General features: G+C 50.8%; 7 protein-coding genes across 7 annotated transcripts, besides 2 other annotated features; 2 read left to right on the top strand and 5 right to left on the bottom strand.

Moving 5' to 3' along the window:
* Nucleotides 1-493: 493 nt before the first annotated feature.
* Nucleotides 494-2,891, bottom strand: hexA (putative Woronin body protein HexA; the record flags this gene model as incomplete). Its single annotated transcript, XM_001259803.1, has 3 exons — nucleotides 494-1,559; nucleotides 2,209-2,598; nucleotides 2,821-2,891. 3 exons carry the CDS (start codon nucleotides 2,889-2,891, stop codon nucleotides 494-496), a joined length of 1,527 nt encoding a protein of 508 aa, XP_001259804.1.
* Nucleotides 1,949-1,972: a microsatellite.
* A 2,248-nt stretch (nucleotides 2,892-5,139) lies between the features above and the next one.
* On the bottom strand, nucleotides 5,140-9,261 carry NFIA_078480 (uncharacterized protein; the record flags this gene model as incomplete). Its single annotated transcript, XM_001259804.1, has 2 exons — nucleotides 5,140-9,153; nucleotides 9,226-9,261. 2 exons carry the CDS (start codon nucleotides 9,259-9,261, stop codon nucleotides 5,140-5,142), a joined length of 4,050 nt encoding a protein of 1,349 aa, XP_001259805.1.
* Nucleotides 9,262-10,280: 1,019 nt separating this feature from the next.
* On the top strand, nucleotides 10,281-11,471 carry NFIA_078490 (alpha/beta fold hydrolase; the record flags this gene model as incomplete). Its single annotated transcript, XM_001259805.1, has 1 exon — nucleotides 10,281-11,471. One exon carries the CDS (start codon nucleotides 10,281-10,283, stop codon nucleotides 11,469-11,471), a length of 1,191 nt encoding a protein of 396 aa, XP_001259806.1.
* A 267-nt stretch (nucleotides 11,472-11,738) lies between these two features.
* Nucleotides 11,739-12,584, bottom strand: NFIA_078500 (copper acquisition factor BIM1-like domain-containing protein; the record flags this gene model as incomplete). Its single annotated transcript, XM_001259806.1, has 3 exons — nucleotides 11,739-11,933; nucleotides 11,982-12,295; nucleotides 12,374-12,584. The coding sequence occupies 3 exons, from the start codon at nucleotides 12,582-12,584 to the stop codon at nucleotides 11,739-11,741; spliced, it is 720 nt and encodes a 239-aa protein (XP_001259807.1).
* Nucleotides 12,585-13,795: 1,211 nt separating this feature from the next.
* On the top strand, nucleotides 13,796-14,690 carry NFIA_078510 (SRR1 family protein; the record flags this gene model as incomplete). The annotated part of the gene is made up of 2 exons (XM_001259807.1): nucleotides 13,796-14,261; nucleotides 14,347-14,690. 2 exons carry the CDS (start codon nucleotides 13,796-13,798, stop codon nucleotides 14,688-14,690), a joined length of 810 nt encoding a protein of 269 aa, XP_001259808.1.
* Nucleotides 14,691-15,283: 593 nt separating this feature from the next.
* bgt3 (putative cell wall glucanase) lies at nucleotides 15,284-17,420 on the bottom strand (the record flags this gene model as incomplete). Its single annotated transcript, XM_001259808.1, has 2 exons — nucleotides 15,284-15,431; nucleotides 15,499-17,420. 2 exons carry the CDS (start codon nucleotides 17,418-17,420, stop codon nucleotides 15,284-15,286), a joined length of 2,070 nt encoding a protein of 689 aa, XP_001259809.1.
* Nucleotides 17,421-19,625: 2,205 nt separating this feature from the next.
* On the bottom strand, nucleotides 19,626-21,794 carry NFIA_078530 (uncharacterized protein; the record flags this gene model as incomplete). Its single annotated transcript, XM_001259809.1, has 3 exons — nucleotides 19,626-19,795; nucleotides 19,915-20,637; nucleotides 21,059-21,794. The coding sequence occupies 3 exons, from the start codon at nucleotides 21,792-21,794 to the stop codon at nucleotides 19,626-19,628; spliced, it is 1,629 nt and encodes a 542-aa protein (XP_001259810.1).
* A 3,290-nt stretch (nucleotides 21,795-25,084) lies between these two features.
* Nucleotides 25,085-25,123: a microsatellite.
* Nucleotides 25,124-25,579: the final 456 nt, after the last annotated feature.

Here is a 25,579-nt window from a genome sequence, read left to right on the forward strand (position 1 = left end):
CCAAGATGTTCTTGAACGAGCGTCAATAATGGCAACGACTCCTGACATAGAAGGATACACAATGACAGTTAATTCGTAATGTAACTACAAGTCTACAGAATTCGCTTTAAGTATGCGATCAAGGGGACGTAAGTAGCATTATGATCTAGCTGTAGTTACAAGGTGGCCATGACTGATACAAGAAAATCGGGATGAACCAAAAAAGTCGTGCTTGTCATTTTTCTTTTTCATTTTTCATCAAGAGGCCATTCCAATCGTGTAGTCCATCATGTCAGATACAAGCAATTGCCATACATATAAATTATCGTTTTCGCTCAGCAGATACCAAGATTCCTAACTAAATTAGTGACGTCAGCGTCATGTGACGGAGATCTCGCCAGGGTCAAAGCAACAACCATGGTTCATAGGATCATAGTGTATGGGTGGGTGACAAAGCGGATAAACTAACCTGTTCCGTTACCCAAGCTGGCTAAGCCTAAAAAGGCTTAGACGCTTACAGACGGGAACCGTGGATGACCTTGTAGTCAACGACGAGCTCACGACCACCATCGTTGATGACCAGAGCACGGACGCTACCGCGGCCCTCAGAGAAAGCCTCGCGAATCTTGCGGAAAAGCTGACCCTGGGTGACGACGGGGAGGGCCTGCTTGACATCACCGGTCTCGGTCATGGCGGTGAGGGTGCCATCCTCGTGGAGGTCCAGAATGCGGTAGGTCTTGTAGACGGGACCGAGCATGGTCTGAACGACAACCGAGGGGGAGGGGTTGGAGACGAAGCTGGACTCCTCCTGCAGCTGACGGGTGAAGAGGTCGACACCCAAGTAGCGGTGCTGGCCGGTCTGGGGGGAGACGGAGATCCGGATCACCTGGCAGGGGCGACCCTGAAGAATCAGGATGTCGCCGATACGGATGAAGTGGCAGGGGATGGGGACGGATTCTGCAGTGGTCTTGCTGGCACGGGGCTCGACGATGCGAACATCCTCACGGACGCCATCACGGTAACGAACTGGGCCACGTTCGTCAGCGATGACTACTTCCTCACGATCGTGGTGATGATGGTGGTGGTGGAATGGATGCGTGATGCGGTCGACAGCACGCTCCACGCCACGGCGGAAGGAGTGGTAGTTACCGTCGTCGTCGTAGTAACCCATCTTGCGAGCAGGGGGTTGGTCGATAGCGGTGTAAGGCTTGAGGACCTTGACTTGAGAGATCGAAGCGACGGAGGAAGGACGAGAAGGAACAGACTCTACAGTAAGCTCGCTGCGGCTGAAGGAGTCTCCTTTGCGTGTTTCGAGAGGCTTAGGAGCGTAGGCCTTGTCGTACGAGACGTCGATCTCGGTCTTGGACCGCTGGAGAGAGACGTCGGAAGTCTGTTGGGGCTGGTAGGCTTGGTAAGAGTCTACGGGAGCTTGGTGACGACCGTACGAAACGTTGACGTCGTAAGTAGGGTCGGTACGGCGACGATACTCTCGCTCAGTGATGTCAAGCTGGGACTCAAGGGCTCGGTCGTAGACAGGCTTGGGAGGTAAAGGTTCGTAGCGAGAAGTGGGTTCACGGTATCTGGGGGTGGGAACGGGGGAGAATGTTAGATACTATCCGAGAGAGAATGATAAACAAGAAATAGGAAGACAAGACAACCATGGATTGGGGACACGAGAGGGGGCATTGGGTAAGGGAACGGGCCGACACCGCTCATTGGATGTCATTTTCTTTTTTTGGGGGGGCGTTTGTTTTGATTTGGCTCCATTTGTTTTTGGTGTTTTTGTGCCACGTAAATAGATTGGATGGAGCGGCTAATCAATTTAGGCCCGGCTGAGCAAAAGCACCGAGCTTACTGCGTAAATTGATAGCTCGCCATTTCTCATCCGCTCTAGTCTAGGCTTGTGGTGCCACTTTCTCGGCTGATGCAGCCTTCGGGAGGTCACCGCTTCTTCTGGTGCTTGTATTGTTTTTGTTTTGTTTTGCTTTGTTTTCGCTGCGTTTCCGCTTATTGCCTTGTTTCTCTCACCCTCTCCACTTTTCCAGCTGGAAATGTAGATTGATGCAGAAGCACGAGGCATTCAGGGAAAATCAACAGAAAACAAATCACCACACCCCAAAAAAATGACAGCCACAGGAGGGGGGAAATAACGAATAGAAACCAAGTAGTTTTCAAGGGCCGTGGAAGTAATAATAAAAAAAGAAATACGTGGAAAGAAGAAATGCTTACCGTTCACGCGAAAGTTCTACCTCAGGAACGCGAGAATCCTTGTGGTAGATGACCTGGAAATCGTCACCCTTGCGAGAAGGTGCGCGGAGACGGTCCTTGGTGATATGGATATCGACTTCTTCTCTTCCGTAGACACGAGGGCCGGGAAGAGGAGCAGAGGTTCGAGTATCTTCCCGTTCGACGTGCGAAGTACGATCGAGATTGACTTCTCCCTCTACTCTAGTCAGAGTAGTCTCAGGAACAGCGTCACTCCGGTACGACGACGGGAAGACACTGAAGGGGATGGGGACGCGGGCGTCAAAGTCCAGATTGGCTGTCCTTTGGGCGTCTCTTCTCGAATCCCTTTCGAACTGTTGCGAAACAACTCGAAAGGCGAGACAAGAAAAGACTCTTTACTGGAAGAGAAGTCTTTCTCGCTGGAGTGAGAATTAGATAGAAGATTAGATAGATCTAATCTAATCTGTGGTTGACAGGAAGGGGGGAATGTGAGATAAACTCAGGAATGCTGGAGATCAAAAGGAAGAAGGAATGGAAAAGAGAAGAGAAGAGAAAGGAAGAAGGAGAAGAGGATGAGGGGCTTGAAATAGGAAGGGAGAGGCCGTCGTTCACTACTGCGCGCAACTGTCTCTAATCATAACAAACACCTTACTTTCTACGGAGTACACCCAGGAAACTTCCCCCATACGGCAACAGAATCGTATCATTCAATCAATCCATCAATCCGTCAATCATCACATCACTTCCTCCATCCAATGCTGCTGCTTCTTGTTTCCACGCGTTTGTTTACTGCGCTTTGCCCGTTTGGGCCTGATCCAGCCTCCCGATTAGAAACACCCTCTGGGGTTTCATCTATCCGAGGTTGCGGACGATAGTCACTTTCTCCAAACGGTACGAAAGAAAATCACTATTATTCTCGTCTCCTGAGGGTCAATTTATGCTCAAGGAAAAGCATGTGCTAACTGCAAAGGTCATTGATCCTAGATATATATAGCTAGTTCTGAAGGACTCCATCGGCCTACTCCGTAAATCCTGCTGCATACGAACGGCCCCATCAACATATCGACAATGCTTCGAAATAATACACATCACCATCAAGCGGTCAATTAAAACATTATTATTCCATTCAGAAGGATGAACCTTCACATGCATGACGACAATACGTTCTAGCCCGTGGAACGAGTTCTCCTCTTCGTACGCCGTGCACCCCATAAATAGTGATAATGCAATTGGTGACAAAGTCTGGAGGCTGGCCAGCATGGCACTTACACCGAGCTGAAACTCAAAAAAGACACCAATCTCCATGGCAACGTGAACTTCTCCCCGGGTCGAATCGGAAATCTGGATCCCTTGGCGCTACTGGGCTGGGACGATCGACCTTGGTGGTGGCTTATGCACGGTTCTTCTCCTCACCAGCTCGACTAAGCAATGAGCAGCATTGGGCTGTCTCTGCCAGTGTGATGGAGAGAATCAACTGAGAATATGGAGGAGATACTGTTCCAAACTTGTTACAGCATTCTGGCAGTTTCCTTCGCTCTGCCCCATCTGCAATTGATCCTGACAATATTCGTGGAGTTCCGTCATTGGAGTTGGTGTTTCATCGGCGTCCCCATCTCACTTGCCGCCGTTCATTACACGGAGAAGCCGTGGTCTTTCCCCTCTCAAGACCACCAGCATCTTTCTACAGGCTGACAGCCCTGATCTAAAGCGCTCCACCCTAGTGCTTCTGATCTCTATGATGATTGCTCTGGTTTCACGGCTGCTCGACTACGCGCCAGCCAGCCATCGAATTTACTGAGCTGTATCCCTTTTCGTCACCTTGCTGTTAGACAGAAAGGTATGTAACAACAATAATAATGGACAGTCGTTCGCCACAGCTTCAACCTAATCTCCGCCGTCGACTGTCCAATTGTAGACGCATTCCCATGTCTATTGATAGATACCCGACCGAAGGAAAAGCAAGAGGTTGGTGCAAGTGGCTGTCGTGTCTGCCTTCTGGCCCTTTGGTTTGCCGTGTGGGCCCTTGCACGAGATCGGAATCACTGGAGAAGTGGACTCATGAGTGGAGAGAGAAGAGCTCGTTCCCATGTCTCCCTAGCTTCCCATCCCGAGGTTGTTGCACGGGTCAACACAGCCGATCATCGGGTACTTTTGCATGCACTCAGCAGCTCAGCGAAGCTCGTTCTGATGAAGGATAATCAGGGCACAAACTGCGTACTGGTATCTGGACACTCAGGCTTCAGTTGATGTGCTGTTAGTACTCCATAATGAACGCCTGAAGAAACCAGCGTCCCATCAGAAAGAGTGAATGTATTCGTCAATGAGCGATTCAAAAATGGCATTATGTATCCGGTAGATAATTCATAGATGTTACAGATGTCCTTAATCTTCCTTCTATCCAATGATGATAATCTTTCTGCCAAAACTCCTCGAACCTAAGATGGTGTATTAAGACCATTAACCTTAACCCTTCGTCCATTACCCATATTATCCGTATTCCTGAACCCATGTCCCGCCAAAGTCATTATTATATATCTCAGAAATTGTAGAAGAACGACACGGAAGAAGAAGAGAAGAGAAAAAGAAAAAATCAAGCCTGCTCCTATGTAGGAGTTGTTATAATAGCAATTCGTCCACACCTTGCGGGGCCGGTGGAGAGAAGCAAAGGTATCACAGCAGATTAGATTGAAAGGGCGGATGGGAGCAAAGTATTGAAAATCACGGCAAATAGGGAGCACTAGCTCCCTCCTATATAGGCGTAGTAATTCGTAGTATCGTAGAAACGTGAGAAAGATCGGCACCTCGACCAATCCATAGCACAGGCAGCTATCAGAGAAGCCTTCTCAGAGAGAACCTGCCAAATTCTGTATAGATTACAAGCAAATATGCTTTAATATGTAGTGGAAGAAGCGAATAGACGTCATTCGGCTCCCCTTAGCTGCGCATGCCGAATGCCTTTCGAAGACGAGGAAATCGTTTCTTTCGCCCTCCCTGTGGGAAGACGATATCCTTTGCGCTGACATTATTATTGCCATCGCTGTTAGCAAAGTGTTGTTCCTCGCGCGGGGGTGCGGCTTCGGAGCTCTGCATATTAATTGCGCTGTCCCCTGCGGAGGGCTCACTATGGCGAGCAGTAGATGCACTTCCGTCTCCAGATGCATCCATCGCTACTGGGTGTTGTTCCGCCAGAGTTTCAGAATCTGCTGCGGCGTCTGACACTTTGTGCCCAGAGTCCATTGGCCAGCTGTTCCCGTTCGCTTTCTTCAAGCCTCCCTTGGTGAGCTTCGAAGGGGAAGTCCCGGAGTGGTTGGCAGTAACTGTTGTGACCGTTGTTCCCCGACCGGGATTCAGCAAATTCTCGTCCCGCATGTGAGCACGCTCCTCCGGCTTGGACTTGGAAGCCTTGTGTTCCATGGGTGGCCTGGATTTCTTCAAAGTGAACCGGCCCAGAATCCCAGACACTCGCCCCTTTGCCGGCCGGTGGAGGAACTCATCCAGCTCCTCCTCTGTCATTCCACGGGACCTGGCCACTGCAGCAAGTCCTGGGTCGTGCGAAGGAAGATCAGGTTTCTTGGAGGCAGCTGCTGGTGCAGGGGTGGCCGGCCTCTCGTTCTCAGAGCTATCTTCCAGTTCCGTCGAATCGCCGTCGTTTGTTCCCTGCCGTCGAGGAATGCCCCGAACCGGGCGTAGAGTGTGCATCACGCGGCCTTGCTCATCGTCACTGGAATCATCGTATCGACGTTGAAGTTTCCGCTGCCGGAAATCAGCATCTTCGTCATCCGAATCTGGGAATCGTGTTACGAAACGAGGTGTTGCTGTCTTGGTAACCTTCAATTTCGGAGACCTGCTAGAGAAGAAGCTCGGAGACTTGTCGTTCTTGGGTCCAGTCCGCAATGTAGTGCGCATGGTGCCTGTGACCGACCCCGAAGAAAGAGGCCGACTTTCTATGGTGGGTGATGGTACCCGGCCGGGAGACGGTGGCATGGCGCGGATCGGAGGGCCTCCCCGCATGGTGCGACGCATGGTATGCTGTCCACCCTTTTTGGCACGGCGCGTGGACCTTATGAAACTGCTGGATGAGTCGCTTCCATTGGACATCCTCCTTTGAGGCATGTAGGGCGTTCTGCTGTTGATAAGTCTCTCGCTAGAAGGGGCTGGATCGATTTCCTTTTGGATGACCGGCCCGAATGACACAGGCCTCTTTTTGGCCCGCTCAATATCGGCTCGATGTAAAGCAGAGCTGCCGTTGCCTGATAGGTCGTGTAATGAGCCATCCTTTGCAACAGCGTCACGAAGCCCTGAATCCCTGTATACTATGGTTGACATAGGCCTCTTCGCTTGACTCGCGCGTGCGGACGAGTGTATGTCTTTGGCGATCGTCTGCGTCTGAACCGTAGACCGTGTAGAAACTGCTTGTGCGGAGGAGGGAGAGTAAGCAGGTTGCGCTTGCGCGGGAGTTGCTGCGCAATCGGCCTGACTTGACTCTTCGAGCTTGTTCGCCGCTCCATTGGTGGACTTAGTCCCGAATCCGCGTGTGTCGTCTTTGGAGAATGTGTTGTTGAGAAGAGCATCCACAGGCCGGCCGTCTTTGCCTTGCGCTATCCGCGCATCCACGATAGCATTGATTGAGCCAAAGCCATCACCATCGACGCCCTCCTCGGCATCGCTGTAAACACTCTCCCCTGACTCGTCACCGCTCTCCTTGTCGTTTGGCATATACTCGTCGATAGACTTGCCACGTGATCTCCTCCTGCCCTTCCTTTTACTGGCAGCTTTGGGATCGAGTTCTAACGAGGTTCGCGGGAAACCACCGGGAACTCTGTATATCTCAAGACTTGAACGCCCTTTTTCGGCACCAGGTGAGGTTGTTTGGGCCGCCATGCCCTGTAGCGCTAACTCCACACCTGGAGTCATTAATGGTTCCTGCTCTCGCATTAAGTGTGCATCCGCTACTGACGGTTTCAGAGCCCGAGAAGCTTGAGACACCGGCTCGTGAACTAAGTCACCCTCTTGTCTAGGTGCACTATTCGTTTGGTCGCTAGGCCCTTCAGAGGACTCAGCGAGGGCAATGCGATCGACTTCTGTGCCAGATGGATGATTTGTTACGGAAGGGTGGGACATGATGACTTGAACGGGATGGTCATTTGAGACAGACCAGCCGGAGACCACTGCATCGAACTCAGACGAGGCGGTAGACTCATTGTCACTGAAGTCCGGCTGGGCGGGCTCAGGCTCGTCCTCTCGGCGTCCTCTTATACTGCCAAAAGAAGGGAGAGCAGGTCGGGGCTTCAAAACCTCATCGAACTCATCAGGATGCACGGTATCCCGTTGAGATGTCTTCCGCTTACCTACCCCGAACCATCCAGTTCTGGCCTTGGATTTTTCAGGGGACTCGGGGGTTAGTTCCTCCGGTGAGGTCGGCGGACTCGCTGCAATTCCAACAATTTCAGTATCATCGTCAAAGCTTACTTTGACAGGCTTCCTACGGTAGCCCAGTCTGGAGCCATCGTCTGAAGCCACAGAAGTGGCGTCGGATAGCTCACTGATTGACGGGCCTGGACGGAGAACACCTCCATTTCTCCCATCAGGAGACAATGAGCTTTTCCGCGCATTCTTCAGTGCGGATTTGACCGGTGAAACGGATCTCGGAGGAGGTTGATGCTCAGCAATTCCAGTCACTGCAAGTTGAGTTGAAAATCGAGCAGATCTGCCCGGGCTGCTGCTTGAATAATGGATGGGGGATTGCTGTAGCCCATTCTCTAGCCTTGCCGATTCATTCAACTCCGTGGAATGGACAGGGTAAGTAGGGCGTGCATCCTTTTCGTCCGGTGTGGCTGGCGTTCTGATAATTGAAGGTTCCACTGCATACAAATGCTCCGAAGAATTGGGCACAAAGTCGTCGATAGGCGAAACACTTCCAGCGCGCGGATGATTGAAGCGGCTCCCGATTCCATCAGGTCCCGCGCGTTCTTCTCCCTGGGGGTCTTCTTCCGGTACGGTAGGTGTCTGCGTAGGTCCCGTCGCATATGAGGATACTTGTCGCAAGGCCTGACTCTGCGCATGTGTATTAGTGGCCGCTTCTCGATGATTGACGAAGCGATTGGCCAGAGGCGAGTGACCTGTTCCATCGGATTTTGGTACCACAGCAGCCTGTGCAGCTGCGACAGCGGTACCAACGGAAGAGGCGGTTCTCCCGGGGCTTCCAGTAACGAGCCCAGCTGCCTTCTTCATTTCCTGGCTTTTCGCTACCCGAGCATTCGGGGACGTGGCGGGTGACAACTCATGATTGAGCGACACGTTAGCCAAGGGTTCATGTTGTGTGGGAAACGGACGCGAGACAGTTGGGGAGGTTGGTCGGCCATTCATCGGATATGAGAAATTGATTGAGTTCCGACTGCTTGTTCGTTCGAGCTCAGGAACGGTAGACAATGGTTGGGATTGGAGGGGCGAATGGCTGGACGGTGATCGCAGCGATCTGTCGACACTCATACCGCGACCCAGCGTCTTATTTGTGGGCGAGGAATTGAACCGCACGCTTGGCTCCAGGCTGACGGAGCGTCGACCAGGATTTTTCCGGCCTCCAAATCCTGGAGGCATGGAGGGCAGGGGCGGAACGACATCCACTTGGCCGTTACTGGTAGCCGGTCGGCGCGGAGATTGTTCTCGGAACGTTCTGTTGCTCATGGAGCTTGAGCTATTGCTGCGACGAAGGGCTATCCTGCTGGCTGGACGGAGGCTACCTGTCATGCTGGTCTGCGAAGTTACGGAGGCCCGCCTTTGAATCATTCTCTTCGTCTGGACATTTTCGACGGGCGTCGGGGTAGGTGTGAGACTTCGCAGAGCCGCCGCCGCCGCAGCAGAAGACAGGCTGCTTGAGGAGGGTTGGGATTTAAGGAAGGCATGAGTGGCAGCGGACTGGGCGGACTGTGAGTTAACCGTGGAGAGAGGCTAGGGGATAGCAATGAGAATCAGCTTCGACCAATTTTAATTTGCGAAATACGCCTAGATTGCAAAGCTCACCTGATGACGAGATGTGCTTCTCTTTCTGCGGAACATGTTGGGTCCACCAGCGAAAGAAACTCGATATCGTCGCGTCCGCCCTCAAACGGCGGACATGGAGGCTGATGTCGACAAAGACACGGGTTCTTCTTCGTGCCTTATCTATCACTGCACTTTAATGTATATCACGCAGAGCAGCGACGGATATGTTGGTCTTCTAGCCGTAAACTCCGTGACGTTCGAAAAGCCCTCGGACGACCTGGCAATATTGTGCTGCGTTGTCAGTGAGAGGGGGAATGCGGAAAAAAAGGGCGGAAGATTCCCTCAAAGAATGTGTTAAGGGAGACGAATTAGAGGAACAGGGGTGAAAGAAGGGAAGGGAGAAATTGATGCGAAACTGAATGTAGAAAATCAAGAAGTCAGTTCCGAATGACGATGAATAGAGGGAGTTGCCAGTCCCTACTCCGTAGAAGGGGGGATAAATGCCGATCCAGAGCAAAATGTGAGAGAGCGGATCGAAGGGGGTAGACTTTGCGTCATGGACTGGAGGCCGATCCAAGTCAGATCAATGAGCGATTGAGCATTGCCGATTTTCTATTTTTTTCTTTGGGTTGTCTGGTGGATCGGCTCTTTTTTAGCTTTTTTTCTTGTCTTGATGAGGATCTAAAGTTCCCAAGACTGATAAATTAGGGTCTTCTTACGTACTGCAGAGTTGCTGCAGGATTGATGGTCTTCTGTAAGGCATCGATGATGTATGCGGGTGTGGGTGTGTCGGTGCCTGAGGTTGCATCTGTCAACTCCAGCTAGTCGGTACCTTGAAAATAAGGCTACCAATGAACAACTGTGTCTGCCTTATTGCCTTTAGTTTATGCCTTGGTTTTCGGGTAATCAATATGGCTGATCATTATGGAGACTCCAACATATATACTCGGCATTAAAGTGGAGAAAATGTAGATCTACAGAATCTATAGATCCATACCATCCGAATGCACAAAGCTCGTGCTAACTATTGCATGGTAGATAGTTAGGTGATCTCTCTCCATCAACTTCCAAAGCAAAGTGATACACAAATAATAATGGCATCCCTCCCCCTTCCCCCTAATGTCTCCAGTCGATCCGTCTCCACCTCCGCCCTCAACTTCCACATCCTCGAGGCCGGCTACTCTCCCGACCGCAGCCGTCCTCTAATCTTGCTTCTCCATGGCTTCCCCGAACTGGCTTTCTCATGGCGTAAGATCCTCCCCCGCCTAGCAGAAGCAGGATACTACGCCGTCGCCCCCGACCAGCGCGGATTCGGCCGCACCACAGGCTGGGACACCCGCAGCTACGACGAGGTAGACCTGTCCACCTTCTCGCTCACCTCGCTAGCACGAGACATGGTGATCCTCGTCCACGCGCTGGGGTACCGCTCCGTGCGCTGCGTCGTAGGCCACGACTGCGGCGCCGTATCCGCCGCGATGTGCGCATTGATCCGCCCAGATTTCTTCGAAAGCGTGCTCCTGCTGAGCCATCCGTTCAACGGCACGCCATCACTACCGTTCAACACTGCAACCAACCCTGACCATGTCCACGGTACACCAGGGAGCGGGAGCGGCATGGAATCCGCCGCCAGCAACAGCATCCACGCCGAGCTGGCCCAGCGCAACCGCAAACACTACAAATGGTACTACTCCACCGCCTCTGCAAGCAACGAGATGAACCTTTCCCCGGGCCGACTCCACGAGTTCCTGCGAGGATACTTTCACCTGAAGAGCGGCTCGTGCGCGCGCAACTACCCGCGTCCGTTAAAGACCTGGACAGCAGCTGAACTATTCCAACTACCGTTCTACTATATCATGCCGCTGGACGCTACCATGCCCGAAGCTATCGCGCTGGAAATGGGAAACGAGCCGGAGAACGCTCAGCAGCTTTCGCAGGCCTGGCTGCCGGATTCCGATCTGGAGGTTTATGTGGCGGAGTACGGGCGGACGGGGTTCCAGGGCGGGTTGAACTGGTATCGAGTGCGGACGGCGGGGGATGGTCGGTTCACGCAGGATTTCGACACTTACGCGGGGAAGAGGATCGAGGTGCCTTGTGCTTTTGTGTCGGGGAAGATGGACTGGGGCATCTACCAGGAACCAGGGGCGTTGGAGAAGATGGTGAATGGGGAGGTGTGCAGCGATTTTAGGTTCCTGAGGTTGATTGAAGGGGTTGGGCATTGGGCGCCTCAGGAGAGCCCAGAGGAGGTTGCCAATGCGATTCTGCGCCTGGTGCGTAGTGTCGAATGAACACGTAATGAACCTGTGAATTTGTGTGTGGACATATGGTATAATATTTGGTCAATTAGCGTCTGAAGCTATATCTTGACTTTTGACCAACAAGTATCTGCTTTGGTCATGGGGCTTCGTAGACTATAGCGCCTGTAGAATAAGAATGCGTGGCTCACAAGGAAAGAGTGAGGTGTCTAGGAAGCCTTGCAAAGTTCATGAAATAGTAAACTCAAACTGGGTATGTAATGCAAAAACGAGCCACAAAAGCCAAAGTAAAACAGGTATTTACATCATCGCCCAACTGAGCAATGCTACCATGTAAACAGGCAGCACGCTCATCAGCGACGGCTTGGGCGCTGCCGCTGATGTGAGCGACGTTGTTGTGAAGACCTCGCCAAAGCTGATGATGCTCGAGTTGAAGCAGTTGTTACGCGTCACTTCCTCTACCTCCGACGGCTCGGCGAATTCAATGTCCACGCACTGCATCATGGTCAGATTCAGCCATCTGGCAAAGAGCGGGGAATGTACATTGTACAAAGCTGCACCGTGCTTGGCAGTCTCGATAACCTGAATAGTGGCGTGGTCTCCTGGCTTCACACTAATGTTTGCCGGCAGTGGGACTTGTGGCAGACAGATAGTACCGGGATAAGGGTTATTGGTCGGACCCGTGATCTGGAAGGGAGCGACCATAGGATGGCTCATGTTCGGAGGGATTGTGCCCAGGCCCAGGTTGATGTAGATGAGGGCGGTTTGATGACCCTGGAACCAGCCAGGTTGGAGGGCAACAGCGCCGCCTCCGACCGGCCATTTCGTTCGGTTAGTGGTTGTCGGCATACCTCCGCCTGCAAAAATGATACGATTATACATTAGCTGTGCACACGTTCATGGACAGACTCGAAGGCTAGCCGGGTTGTTCATACAAGGATACATCCACTCCATGCCGTAGGGGAAGATTAGCGAGCCATTAACTTCAGCTTGCCCCAAACCATTTGACTGTTCGACAGTGCCGTTGGTGTGGAGGTTGTTGCCTCTGTAGCCTGGGTATGTGATGACGGTGTGAGCATTAGCCAGTCCAGCGCACAGCAGTGCGATGAGCGCCGCCCATTGTGATATCGAAAATTGAAGCACCATGATGTTTGCGAGACCTTCACGGAAGGCTGCAAGGGATAATGAAGTCAACTGCAACAGCAGAAGTAGTCCTGCAAACAAAAGAGAACGACCGTCTTCTTTTCGGATGTGAAACTCCTACGGGAGTGTTCGAGTCAAGTCAAGCAGTTGGCGAACAGTTCAACCGTCCGAACCGCAGAAAATGATCATCATCAAAGAGGAAAGGAAAATAAGCTTCGCGAGCAGCAGCCAGATGAACCAAATAGGGAGGACGTTCAAGTCTTTTTGAAAGAGAGCGAATAAAGCCCGAAGGCCAGGTCCTGCAGCAGCATTTCACATTCTGACTTGACAACCGCAGGAAGGGGATTAAAATCGGACGAGTGAGAATGCAGGAGACTTTGATGTGACCACACCCGCAGGTTGAAAAATTGAAAGTTGGCGGTAGCGTCTGCCTCATTACTCTGTGCTTGAGAGGTCCGTTGAGAATTGGCAGTGTTGCGCCCGTGAGGGGACAACCAATCTCGCCGTCGGATTGGATCGAAGGGACGTCCAAGACGCTGGGCTGCAAGTGGCATCACGTCCTGGCAGGGATGGTTCAAGCCATTCTGCGCCGATGATTCGTGGAGCAAAGGAGGTGGAAGCGCCCCTATCTTGACGCTAGAAGAGGGGAGCCATTATGGAGCTGGGCGCTTAGAGATCCTTCGTGAGTGCAGCAGAAGGGGGCGATCACTGTGATGGATGCACATCATCAGTTCGAGTAAGTAACGTCGCTTGAAAGGCTCGAGAATACCCGAGATTAGTATGACTGAGACTTCTCGATTTTCTCATCTTTTGACTGGACTTGAAATACTCCGTAGTGATTATAGTGTTCTGGTTTGAGCGTAGCACGTTCCGGCAGCTCATCCGGAGCTCGTAGTATGATCATCATGGACACCAATCAAATCCTGTATTATTCCCAATTGTGCGCATAGTCCAAGCTGACATGAATTTACTAAACTAGCGCACATTCTCTTAGTCTTTGCGTAAGGTACGGAGGAGCTCATGAGACTTCAGAAGATGAGAGTGACACTCGAAGGTCCGATAACTTGATAACCGATAAGATACACGATAAGCTCCACGGTCCACCCCACCACCGATAACCGTCCCGATAAAGATAACAAAAATCACCTCCAGCATGAGCATCACATCACAGTGTATACTCCCCAAAGACGATCAGACACCACATATATACCAAGATGCCGCACACACGACGTCCCAGAAAACCTGATTCGAAAATCCAGCAGCAGAAACGCCTGCAAGTCACCGACGCGGACGGCTGGACGCACGTTACCACCAACAAAAACGTGCGACGGGCGCTGCGCCCAAACCACAGCGCTGACGGAGGCCAATCGACAACCCCATTGCTGATGCCAGCCGAAGCTCCCTCTCAACTGACCCTCGGCGACCTTCAGACTCAGTTCAATGGGTACCGCGAGAGATGGGAGGGGTCGGAGACATGGCGCGTGATGGCGGACACACTCCGGAGGAGGTTCGAAGGGATCAGTTCGATCTCCGATCCAGATCCTCACACAACTCCGCTGGAGAACATCGTCTGTATTGGTCTTGGAAGCCCGAGCGGGTTTCTGCGAGGGGGTTGGGTAGATCGCCGCAGTGTGTCGCTGTATCAGCTCGCTGCATTGGTGGGCGTAACGGAATTGATGAGTACGTCGATTGCTGCGATCAGTATATTCGTGCGCCTCGTATGGAAAGATTATTTGACTGACGAGTGCATTTCTCCACTGCTTAGAGGAATACTATCCCTCGATCACCGCCTATGCCCAAGATCCCGTCTTCAACCAGCTCGACCGGTTGCTCCTCAATTCTCTCGGGATCACCGTCCTCGATCACCCCGAGGGGTTCGCAAAGGTCTCCGGTCGATCATTTCTGTACTGTCCCGGTGCGGAGCGGACGCACCTTGAGCAATTGTTTGTTTCCGATCCGCCGTTGCTCTTCGGCGGTCCCCTAGAGGGGGTCGAGTCCGAGGTTGTGGATCGGTATCTCGGCACTAGAGAGTCAGTGCGAGTTCCTACGTTTGAAAGCAATGAGCATGCGTTTTGGAATATGCGCTTGTACCTTCTGAAGAAGGACTGAGACTGGAACGAGCTTGGTGGGTTCTGCGCGCGGTACTCAGATAGACTAGTATATACCCCTTTGTATCCATAGACAGCACTGATGATTCATGATTATATAAAAGTACGCAAACTAGGAGACTACTACCCCTGTCACAATGGTGGTTGATATTTCTTACAATCCTAAAGCACTCAACATTCCACAGGTTCAATGGCGTCAAAGTCAACCCCAGCGAGAGCCTGTCATGGTATATACAGACATGCATCCAATCATCAACAAGTGTATCTTAGCAAGGAGTGTCCACGTGCAATCTGTGACAAGTTTCCAACAAAATCGTGCGAAATCAGCGGCAACCAGGGATTGGGGCTCTGGCCTCGACCGAGGAAGAGAATATTCAACAGGTGGTAACGTACACAATCAAGGGAAGAAGAAATAGCAGCACCAACGCCAAAGCCAAAGACTTGTAAAAATTCGTCAGGATATGCGTCGTCAAGCATGTATAGAAGTAGAAGGAAAAGGGTTGCGAGAGGGTTCATGTGCAAAGATAGATGGATAGAAAAGGTGCCAAAAGCTATTGTATCGAGGGTCAAATGTGAAAAAAAGGGGCATCACAGTCATCGAGTGGCCGTTTTGCCGCCACAGTCCGGAATCTTGAGGCCAGGCTTGAGGTTACGAGCCGCGTCCATGAGACCCCATTTGTCTTCCCAATTCTCGTTCGCAGTATTGTACACGATTTTCCATGGCTCGTCGAATGCCTCGAACCTATCGAACTTGTTAGCCGCTGTGCTCGAAACCAGTTGACTGCTTAGGGTGGTTGTAGGGTCTTTACCAGAAGTAATCCGTGCCATTTTCTAGGGCTTGACAGACCCAGTCCTCCATGAATTTGTTCAACTCGTCAACGCCAGCCACTGCACCCGCTGTGTCGTTCGGGCAGTTAGCACCAAGCCCGCAATCGTTTCCTCCGCCGCTGGGCCAGCCGACTTCAGAGATGACCTGCTTCTTGTTGGTGCCCTTGGTCAAGGCGACATTGTGATCCTGCCAGAATTGCCACGTCCAAGCCGCAGCTTGATCGACCGGAATGCCTCCGAAGAACGGGTGCACGTTCGCCATGACAACGTCTGCCGCTTGAACCAAGGTTGCGTCCCAGTTGTCACCTAAATCCGATGTTGCGACTGGCAGATCAATGTTTTTCTTTTTGAAATGGTCCTTCACTTCCTGCATGTAGTTGATGAGGGTCGTTTGCGCGGAAGTCTTGTCACTGCCTGCTCGATAGAGGGCTTCATTTCCAACAATGGCCCCGTTAAAGATGGAAGTATCCTTGGCGTCGTCGATAATCTTGTACAATTGGTCTATCTGCCGTCTGGACGTCGTTATGTTACTGTCGATCCACACGCCTAGCCAGATTTTCATATCCTTTATCTCGAGCTTGTCGATCGCGTGAAGGACCATTTCCGTCTGGTTGCAGTCCGTACCGTAGAGTCGCACGTTGTTTGTTAGTTGCGTGAGCACGGCCATATCCCGTGTCACATTGTTCTGAGATGGAGGATACTTAAGACACAGAGGGTATTGGACACCCCACGGGGTGTAATCAATACCGGGGAAGACTTTGTGCAAATTCTTGTTGTTCATCAGGGCCTTGATCTCGGCAGAGTTCTTGTCCAGATCCCCGTTGGTGCTTGTGTCGTCGGTGGCCGTTTGTGTGGAAGAGGAGGAAGAGGAGGAAGCCGAGGATGGCTCCTCGTTGCCTCTGTGGCCTATTGTACCACCGACCGCACCTCCTACGATGGCCCCGATGATGATGAAAGCCAGGATCGCCCCCACAATCCATCCGCGCTTCTTGCTACCCCCTCCTGGCTTCGGCTTGACCCAGCGACCCTTCTCTCCAGCCTCGAGACCAGCTCCTGGAACCGGTCCGTACGATGTATCGGCAGCACTCTTGCCCCCGAAAAGCCCTCCCAGGTTTCCCAAAAATCCCCCTGCTGCAGCACCTCCAGCCGCCGCAGGAATGGCCTGAGACTTGCGAGCACTAGAGCTTGAGTTCGGCGCCGGCACAAAACCGTCATCACCATCATCGACGATCTCATCTGGATTGATATCAACAGGCAGATCGTTCGAGCTATAAGCCGAGTGCCGTTGGTAGGGACCGGCGTTCAGACCCCCTGCACCCTGATATGGGATATCATAGAGGTTGCGTTGCGATGGATTCGACGAGCTAAGATGCGAAACGGATTGACCCGGGGTCAACTGTCCAGCCGGGGCAGCGGCTGCCCCCAAAGCGATATTGGAACCGTACGAATATCGATGCTCCGGCGGCGCAGGGACGTATGGGTTATCGGAGCCCGTGGTGCTGAACCCTCGCTCTGCAGGAATATTAGCCTCCTGGCCATCTGTGCCCATGAGGGCCTCCACTCCACTCAAACGATCGTGGCTATTGGCAACACTGAGAGCAATACCGCTAATGCCGCCTCCCACGGCGCCTGGCCCCAGATTATCCATCCCTGGGGTCGCTGAAGAACCCGTAAGTATCGAGGGTGACGGTTCTGGGCCTCGACCCCATCCCTGATGGCCGTCTTCCGGCACAGAGGCAAGTCCGTGGTCCGTTCCCTGACCATTCATCGGATTCATACGGGCTCCGTCGGAGATCGGGGAAACATCGTCGTACTGCGAGTGCATGGCATGGGTTCTGGAGGATGGATGTGCTAAACCATCGTCGCCCTCGCCAAAACTGTAAGTCCGGTTGGGGCCGGACATGGCTCAAAGCACAACCAAGCGCACCCGTATCCCTCTGTATGGATTCTTCTGTACTTTCCGATACACAAAATGACGGTTATTGTAGGTCAAGACAAACGACCGATGTCCGCTTCGACTTCCAATGATGGGAAGGAAATATGGTTCTGGAATTAGCAAAGGAGGCAGATCGATGGAATAACCGGGCTGTGCCAGAAAGTTAATCAGAGTGACCGATCACGTTTAATTAATCCGGTCCAGGCCGACTTTTTTTTTGAAATCGACACCTAAAAATACCTACTGAATCAGCGGGACAGGCCACCCAGTTGAACCACGGTTCCAAGCGATGACAGCGGAGAACTTGTGATATTCCAGGAACAGGCAGGAAGAACAGAGAAAATGCGAAATATAGAGCGATTGGAACTTGGGAGCGCAGAATATTGACTGCAGGTTCATGAACTTTCGATAAGTCGAAGGATTCCTTTAGTTAGACAGATCCGGGGCGCAGAACATTCCGTAATAAGCATGGCAGAAGAATGCGACGTTGACAGGATATTTTTGGGAATCGGGAGAGACCAATAAGATTTGTACCAGAGAAACACTCACCTAGAAGATGATAGTGTCTGATCATGCGAGGAGAAAAACGCCAGAAGGCGGAAGCCTAAGCTAGCATCGCAATAGTCGTCCCTGTTGATGTCGATGTCGATGTCGATACGGAGTACGGAAAGTAGAATAATCCCTCAAGACTAAGAGTTGACCGAGTGTAGGAGTGAGAAAACAGACAAAGAAGACAAGGTCGCTTCGAATGATCGATTTACGAACATGAAAGAAGCAAAGTGAGGGGAAGGAAACCTAGTGACTGCATGCGGAATACAGTATGTTATGATCTTACTTTCCAACAGCCGAATCAAGCATAGACGATGATGTTGATGCAGAGGACGGTCGGCCGGTGGCCCCGACAACCTGATTTAGTGCTTGTCTGTCAATGATAATTCGCTCCAAATATTCCTCTTCCTCTACTCCGTATTTAAAATGCACTCACTCTTTTAGTTACTGTTTACTGGTTTACCGACCATATTTTGCTTCCCATAGTCCTGTAATTATTGTGATCTCAAGCCCAGCAATGCGTTGCTGATCAGGGTCTGGGGTTCCCGTTGTCAGGGACGCTTTTTCCCTTTGCAAAGTCAAAAGACCCTGGTTGCGGTAAACCCCAGCATGGAGAACTGGAGAAGCGAAAATTACGGAGTCAGACTCGACCTCATTTACTGCAGCCGGCAATTTCAATGGATTAATATTTTAGTTCATACTATTTGGCGCCACGCGAGAAATACAATGAGCACAACCTAATGAAAAGATAGAAATCATAGACAAATACATACATATGTCTGACAGGTGAACTACATGACGTGTTCTACCATACCGAGTTTTAGATAGGTCAAGTCAATTGATCTGATGCCATCCAACAGAGGTTGATACTCCTGTCGCTCGGAGAGGATCTGAAACCTCCAACTGCCGACCGAGTACAGTCCATTCTTAATTCACTGACAATGATACAAATGCAATGAACCGCATGAGCGAATGCAGTGCGAGGCGAGACAGACGAGGCGTACCTTCCTCCTGCGGCTGGTTTATTTTTACGACTGGCGTTTCCGGAACCCAGGTAACCCTATCTGACTCAATCAGGCAAAGTACCTTCCATTTTTCCACTTTTGGCTTAGGTCCTCCATTTGTTGTGAAGGGGAAAGTATCCTGATTGGCTCAAATACCGCATGTGATCATTGCTTGTCTCAGTTTCTGTCAGTGTCATGAGGCTTCGACTCTCGATGATCGATTTCAATAACGGGCCATGGCAAAAAAGTCCCAAAAGAGGAGAAACGGAATCCGTCATTGTATTCATTTTCACATCCATAAGGTACCTAATATTCATGGTCATCACAGTCATTGTATAATCATCGCAGAAGTCAAATATCGTCTCAAAACGCCTGCCCTGTTAAGGAAACCCATTCATTCCTTCATCATGAAGACTTTAAAACGATCAAGTCTGCCGTCCTGGGCGTCTGTGATCACAATTCCAAGAAGCTGTCTGCTCGACAGTACGGCAAATTCGGTATTTTCATACGGTCGTCACGTCGTAGCAAGTAGTCGGCCATATCATAAAACATCATAGAACAACCATAAAATGCGGTAGCTCCAAGCTGTTAGCACAAGTCTATCCCACATCTGTTCCATTCAGGCTTCAACTTCTTCTGCGCTCCGTTGAGATGCAGACGTCCCCTGCCGCTGCCTGCGCTCGAGGAACCTTCGCTTTCCGGCCCGTGTCTCAAAATGGCGAGGAATGGAGGAGGGGTCTTGACCTGCAGCTAGCATGGTGCTGCGCATCTTGTTCCGATATGCGTCAACTGTTCCCAAAAAAAGAAACCAAGGAGATAGAGTTAGCTATAGAATATTCCTTCACTGGCACAAGCGGGGATGAGTCCGCCACACAACAAGGGGTGTAGTAAGTGGGACAGCAACGTACGAGAACGTTGAAGAAACAACGGCCGCCCAGCGAAGACTCGACTTTGGCTCCAACTCATTCGGTAACCCAAGTCGTTAAGCAGAACCTCCTTCCTGTGCCGTCCTCTAGTCAGCTTAGGAACGGCGATTTCGCCGCCATCATCTGCCTGGGGTGCTGGAACTAGGACCCTTCCGACCGTCGCAGTCTCTTGGTCGTCATCCGTTTGGTGGTCTTCCTTGAAATATCTTCTTCCAGGAACGACTCGGCCACGTGGATGTTTCATTTGCACGGGGAAGTAGGTCCGGGGATACACCGAGTTAGACATCCGGTATGAATCGGGAATTTCGTTCATGTTGACTTGATCCAGCATAACCTTGACACGGACGCGACAACCCCTTTGCGGGTCGTCAACAAGTATAAATTTGCGCCGCTTCCCGTCGGGTAATGCTCCGAAGAGTGCTTCCTGGCTTGGATTGCGTTCGTCATCATCGTCTTCAACTTCTTCAGCCTTATGGACTGAAGTCGCAACCGCCGAGTGTCTCCCCAGGCTTCCTAGTCCGCTGTCTCGTATCAAGGGGGGTATCGATGGTCCTCTAGATCCGCCTCCTGCACTGGCAGATGTAGGGAATGTAGGATAACCGTGAAAGACCTGCGCGGTGCGGATATCTGTGGCTGTATGTCCTGACGTGAGGGGAGCCTCCACAGCAGGCTGACGATCGGTACCGTTCGAAAACTCAGTGGTACCTATATTATGCATAGTATGACAATATATATATTAGCCTACGCTCAGCTTCACATGGCACATCACAGTTCCAGACGTAGAGGGATCCAGCACCCATGGTGACACAATAAACAGAGCGCGATTGGGTATGGGTTGCCAATAGAGAAGAAAACCACTCCAGAAGATAAAAGTACATCAGGTATGACAATACCAAGGGCGGCAAGAATATATGCAGAAGGTAGAAGGGAAGGGAATTTTCTTCTGAAGATAAGTAAACGCAATGAAGAGGGAAAAGAGAAAAACACCCAGCCAGTGGTATCCATACGAAAGCGTCGTGCAATGAAGATTGTTACATGATTATCGATCATAGACACCGTTGTTCAAATCCAACAACAGTTATAGAATGGAATGAAGTTCAAACACATCACATGTGGTGAAACATACCGCTGACATCCTCGTTGCCTCCACTACCTTCAGGTTGGGCATGGTGATGGTGTAACTGTGGAGGTCCCATAGGCAACGGCCCAAGTCCGGGACGGGGACTGGGCGCTGCAAGACCACCTGGAATGCCCGGAGGGACAGGAGGAGCAGCAGCCATGTGGCTAGGTGGTTGCGCAGGGAGCCCCTGGCGCCGGTTCAATTTGGCCATCCTCCTCACACGTCGACTTCGAAGTCGAGGATCCTGGTTGCTGTTCCTCCAGCTGTCGACGGCTCGTTGAATGAGTCCACGTTTCCCTCTCAGCGCGGGATTCAAATCAGCAAGAGCCCAGCCGACGGCGTTGCACTCCGTCTCATAAACAAGCCGATTGCCTTTGTATTGATCCTTGCTGCAGCAAGCCCGAGGATAGACACAGTTTTCTGTCTTGAACTCTTGGCTAAGATTGTCCACATTGACAGATTCGACGTCACACCGAATAGTATATTCCATCTTCACACGATCCCGAGAATACTCAAACGCGATCCATTGTACTCCGTTGCTATCTTGTCGCACTACGAGAGGAGTTGTCGCTGGAATTGGGCCCGGTGCTGCGCTGGAGCTTGCACCGACGCTTGGAGTTGTATGGTGAATACTATTGGCGGAAAGGGGGCCACCAGCCGATGCAGAATGCGGTGGGCTCAACACTGCTCTCTGCGGTGGTGTCGGTTGAGACGCTGTGACGGCAATAGGACTGGGGGCCATAGTAACAGACGGTGCTTGGGGAGGCTGGTGAGATAGCTGTGCAGTGCTTGTATGAGGCAGAATCATGGATTGCGATGTGAGGGGGTGCTGTTGGGAAGACGTGTGCGCTGTGTATGGAGGCTGTACAGGGTTGATAGATGGATATGGTTGGTACCCATACATCTGTGGCGCCATTTGCGGTGATTGCGCATAAAGTCCCCGGCTATGTTGATCATGTGTTTGAGAAGCGACTGATGCTGGAGAGCTTGATTGTGGAGTGTGGTAAATCGGAGGATAAGGCCTCTGCATTTGAGCGGTGGACGCCATGATATCAGGAAGGCCTAGCAGGGTATCAGCGGCTGTAAAAGGCAATTTCTGCGTGCTTTGTACCCTGATAAGACGGTTGGCATCAGAGTCACATACCACTAGATGAATACTGTCCGGATGCCGATGCTGTGCTGTAGGGAGGATTGGAGGAGTAGTAATTCTGTTCGTGTGTCGGTTGAGCGTAATGGGCGGTATGATGTTGCAAAATGCTGTTCCCCAAAGCTTGGGACGCGTATGGTGCACTAGGTGCACCAGGCAGGGAAGTAGTGGGCTGAAGAGGAGAACCAGGTGTCTGTTTTGGCGGCTGGGCAAGGCTTGCTGAACGAGGGTGTTGCAGATGAGAGTTATGTAAACCTGATTGTCCAATCGCCGAATGCCTGATCTGAAAGTCCAATGACAGCTGGGTCAGTCAAAGCTCAAACTTCAGAGAACAAAGTTTAGAAAGTGTATGAGGCGTCTTGATCAACATGATGTGCTGCGACAAGCGGCATTTGATTATGTCCAGGCTGGTAATGGAAGGCTTCGTGTCCTGGAGAGAAGCCGTTGAGTATGAGAGTTGTGTGCAGCATTCTCCCTCTCAGGAGACACTGGAGATCCTTTCCCATGGGATCATTGTTGATGACACAAGCCAGTTGGGAGATCCATGAGCGACGACCCTGGGGTTGACACTCATGACTTCCAACCAAGCATTGGCCTGCACATCACTCAAGCAGAGAAAGGTGGAATTGTGGGTAGGCCTTCCACATTTTCGTGTTTTCGGCAAGAGGTTGTCAAAGGAAGTGCTAGATGGCTTGAGGAGAGGGGGTACCGAACAGAAAAGCAGCAAGAGTAACACGTCCTTAGCAAAGGAATGGGTCTTGCAGAAGACAGTAGCGTAATCGCGCGATTGAAGAACACGCTGCTAAGAGACGCCGTACGATTAAAGAACAGACGAATTGTCGAAGTGAGATCCTGATAAACAGCTGCCTGCTGTATGTGCTTGCAACAGGCAATGCAATCCAACGCTATTCCACCCACGTTGGCAAGGGGGCAAAAGATGCGGTGATTGTCCTTGAACAAGACAAGGTGACAGACAAAAGAAAAATTAAGAGAAAGTAACCGTGGAACTTACATGGTCGTCGACAGGCTCGTCCTTGTATCTGGGTGCAGGTAGAGGACCGAGTTCGGTCTGAACCATGCCGGCCGTGAGTGACCTTGAGTGGCCTCGGGTGAAGAATCGGCTTCTTTCCTCTGCTCTTTTGCCGGCCTTTTATGATCTCAATGTATTGTTGCTGGAGTCTAGGAGGGGACTGGGCGTGTGAACGGCGAGAGCTTGGTGAAGGTTAATTTGAGAAACAAGAACAATAACTCCGAAACGCTATCACAGATAGACGGAGTTGGGACGGAACGGAAGCTAAAGGGAGGCTGAACAACGACGGGAGTGGCCCGAAGGAGCTGAGTGGCTCTGGACTGGGGTATGAGAGGGGAGGAAGAGCTCTCAGAATGTGTCAACGGTTGCAGTGGTAATGTGGAGGGTCCAGGGTGGTTATTTAGCTGCACACGAGGCCCGTCCTTCAGGCAGGCAGACGGGTCATCAGCACCAGCACGAGCGACCCCAGATCAGGAATGGAGGCGAATCGAAGACCCGGACACTAAAAGGACAGGATGGACGAAAAAATAAAATAATAATAAAGAAAAAAGAAGAGCAACGGCGGAAATAAAAAAAAATAACAAAGCTGAAGGGGACTAGGAGAGCGCCAGAGGGAGCTGCTGAGTGGTGGGAAACAGTTTATATCAGAAATGAGCTTGTCACTAGCGGGAAGGTGGTGTAATATTGACTAGGATGGATGCAGGATGCAGGAGTGGAAAGAGGCGAGAATGTGACAAAAACGAGGGACTGAGGAAGCGAGGAATCAAAATGACTCGATGGGAATCTGTCCAAGAGCTCAATCTGTTTAGGTTCTTGCCGGACAGTATGTTTGGGGTGGATGATGATGTGCAGCTTGCAGAAATAAAGCAAGATGAAAGCCAGACTAAGGAACCCCAGGAGTAAAACCAACCTGGTATCACTGCATGTAGGCTAAGTATTTCTCTCCTCTTTCCTATGCGAAAGAGAAAAGGGAAAATAAATGAGTTGTCAGTTCAATCGACGTCAGAGCGAGCCCGAACTGGACGAGGTCGAGAGAGTGTAGGACAAAGATTGGTAATAATAGAAAAGAGAAGAGTAGACAGAGTCAGACTTCCTCCTCATCCAGTCTAATGAGGCAACACAAACAAAGTGAGAAAAAGCAAGCCAGTTTTAGATCGGAGAAGGCCGCCAGTGGACTAGCTGGGATGAAATAAAGGAATGGGAAGTCGAGCTTCCTTCTGGCCTTGGTTCGCGTCCCTTTCCTTATTAACTGTGCTCAAGAGTACACATCAAGACTTCATATACTGTAGGCACAAGGTACGAGGATAAATTGAAGAAGAGGGGTGCGAAAGGAACCGGTCTCGAGGAGTGCATCTATCAGTGGTCCATTAATCTCCGGGCCTTTATAGTAGGCAGTAGGGCCATCGTACGGAGCACTGTGTGTGGTATTATGAGCACATTTATTATTAGTACTAGTATTCTATTGTTACGGATAACAATAAACTAAATCAGAGGCTAGGGAGAATGATATAGGAATGGGTAGAAGATGGCTAAACTGAGCTGAGAGAGGATATGCAGCTAGGTGATTAGGACCTGCCACTACTCTTGTCGCTAAGAGACCTGCTTGAAATGATGATAAACCAACATAATGGATGTGTCTGGGCTAGGTGTGTGCCCACAATTTAAGCTGTGGCACAAGTGTTGGACTTGGGCAGAATAATTACCATTTAATGAGTAGTTAGTTGGCTTCCACTATTCTGTCTTCTGCTTATATTAACCACTCTTGGTAAATGCGACCTTCTTAGGGGTGGAAACACTCTTGAAGCAGGCGCCTTTAACCCCATCCTTTGTTGGAAGCTTTTCTTTTTTCTGTTCGTTCTTTTTTTTTCTTTTCTTTTCTTTTTTTCTTTTTTTTCCTCAAAAAATTTAGAGGTTATTGATCCTCTTTTTTCTCCTCTGTCTCTTGTCTCTCAAGTGCTCGAGGATACTTGCATCGCTGGATTTTTGATATCCACCACACTTAAACGAGGCACTTCAGTTGTTTAGACTTTTTAAGTTTTTGATGGATGATTTGCTCTCAGTAGATCGTTGGTCATGGATGGTCTGGAATAATGAAGATTGGCGACGGAAGCAAGAGGCACCATACAGTAAGTTAGTTGCTTGGCTAGCGAAATATATAATGATACCTGCAGTGGTCAGGTTAGGTTGCCATGTCTGTAATAATAACAGTGTTACATAGGTAATGTACCTTGCGTAGTCTAAGTTCTTTAACACTGTCTACTTCTCTTCTCCTAGAGAAGTAGATGTTGTGTTCCATGTTCAAGCTGGCAGCTGATCCCAGTTTAGGTGTCACACCTGTTATTTCTCTTAT

This window comes from Aspergillus fischeri, genomic scaffold (assembly GCF_000149645.3).
Source record: "Aspergillus fischeri NRRL 181 1099437636264 genomic scaffold, whole genome shotgun sequence".
Lineage (NCBI taxonomy): Eukaryota > Fungi > Ascomycota > Eurotiomycetes > Eurotiales > Aspergillaceae > Aspergillus > Aspergillus fischeri.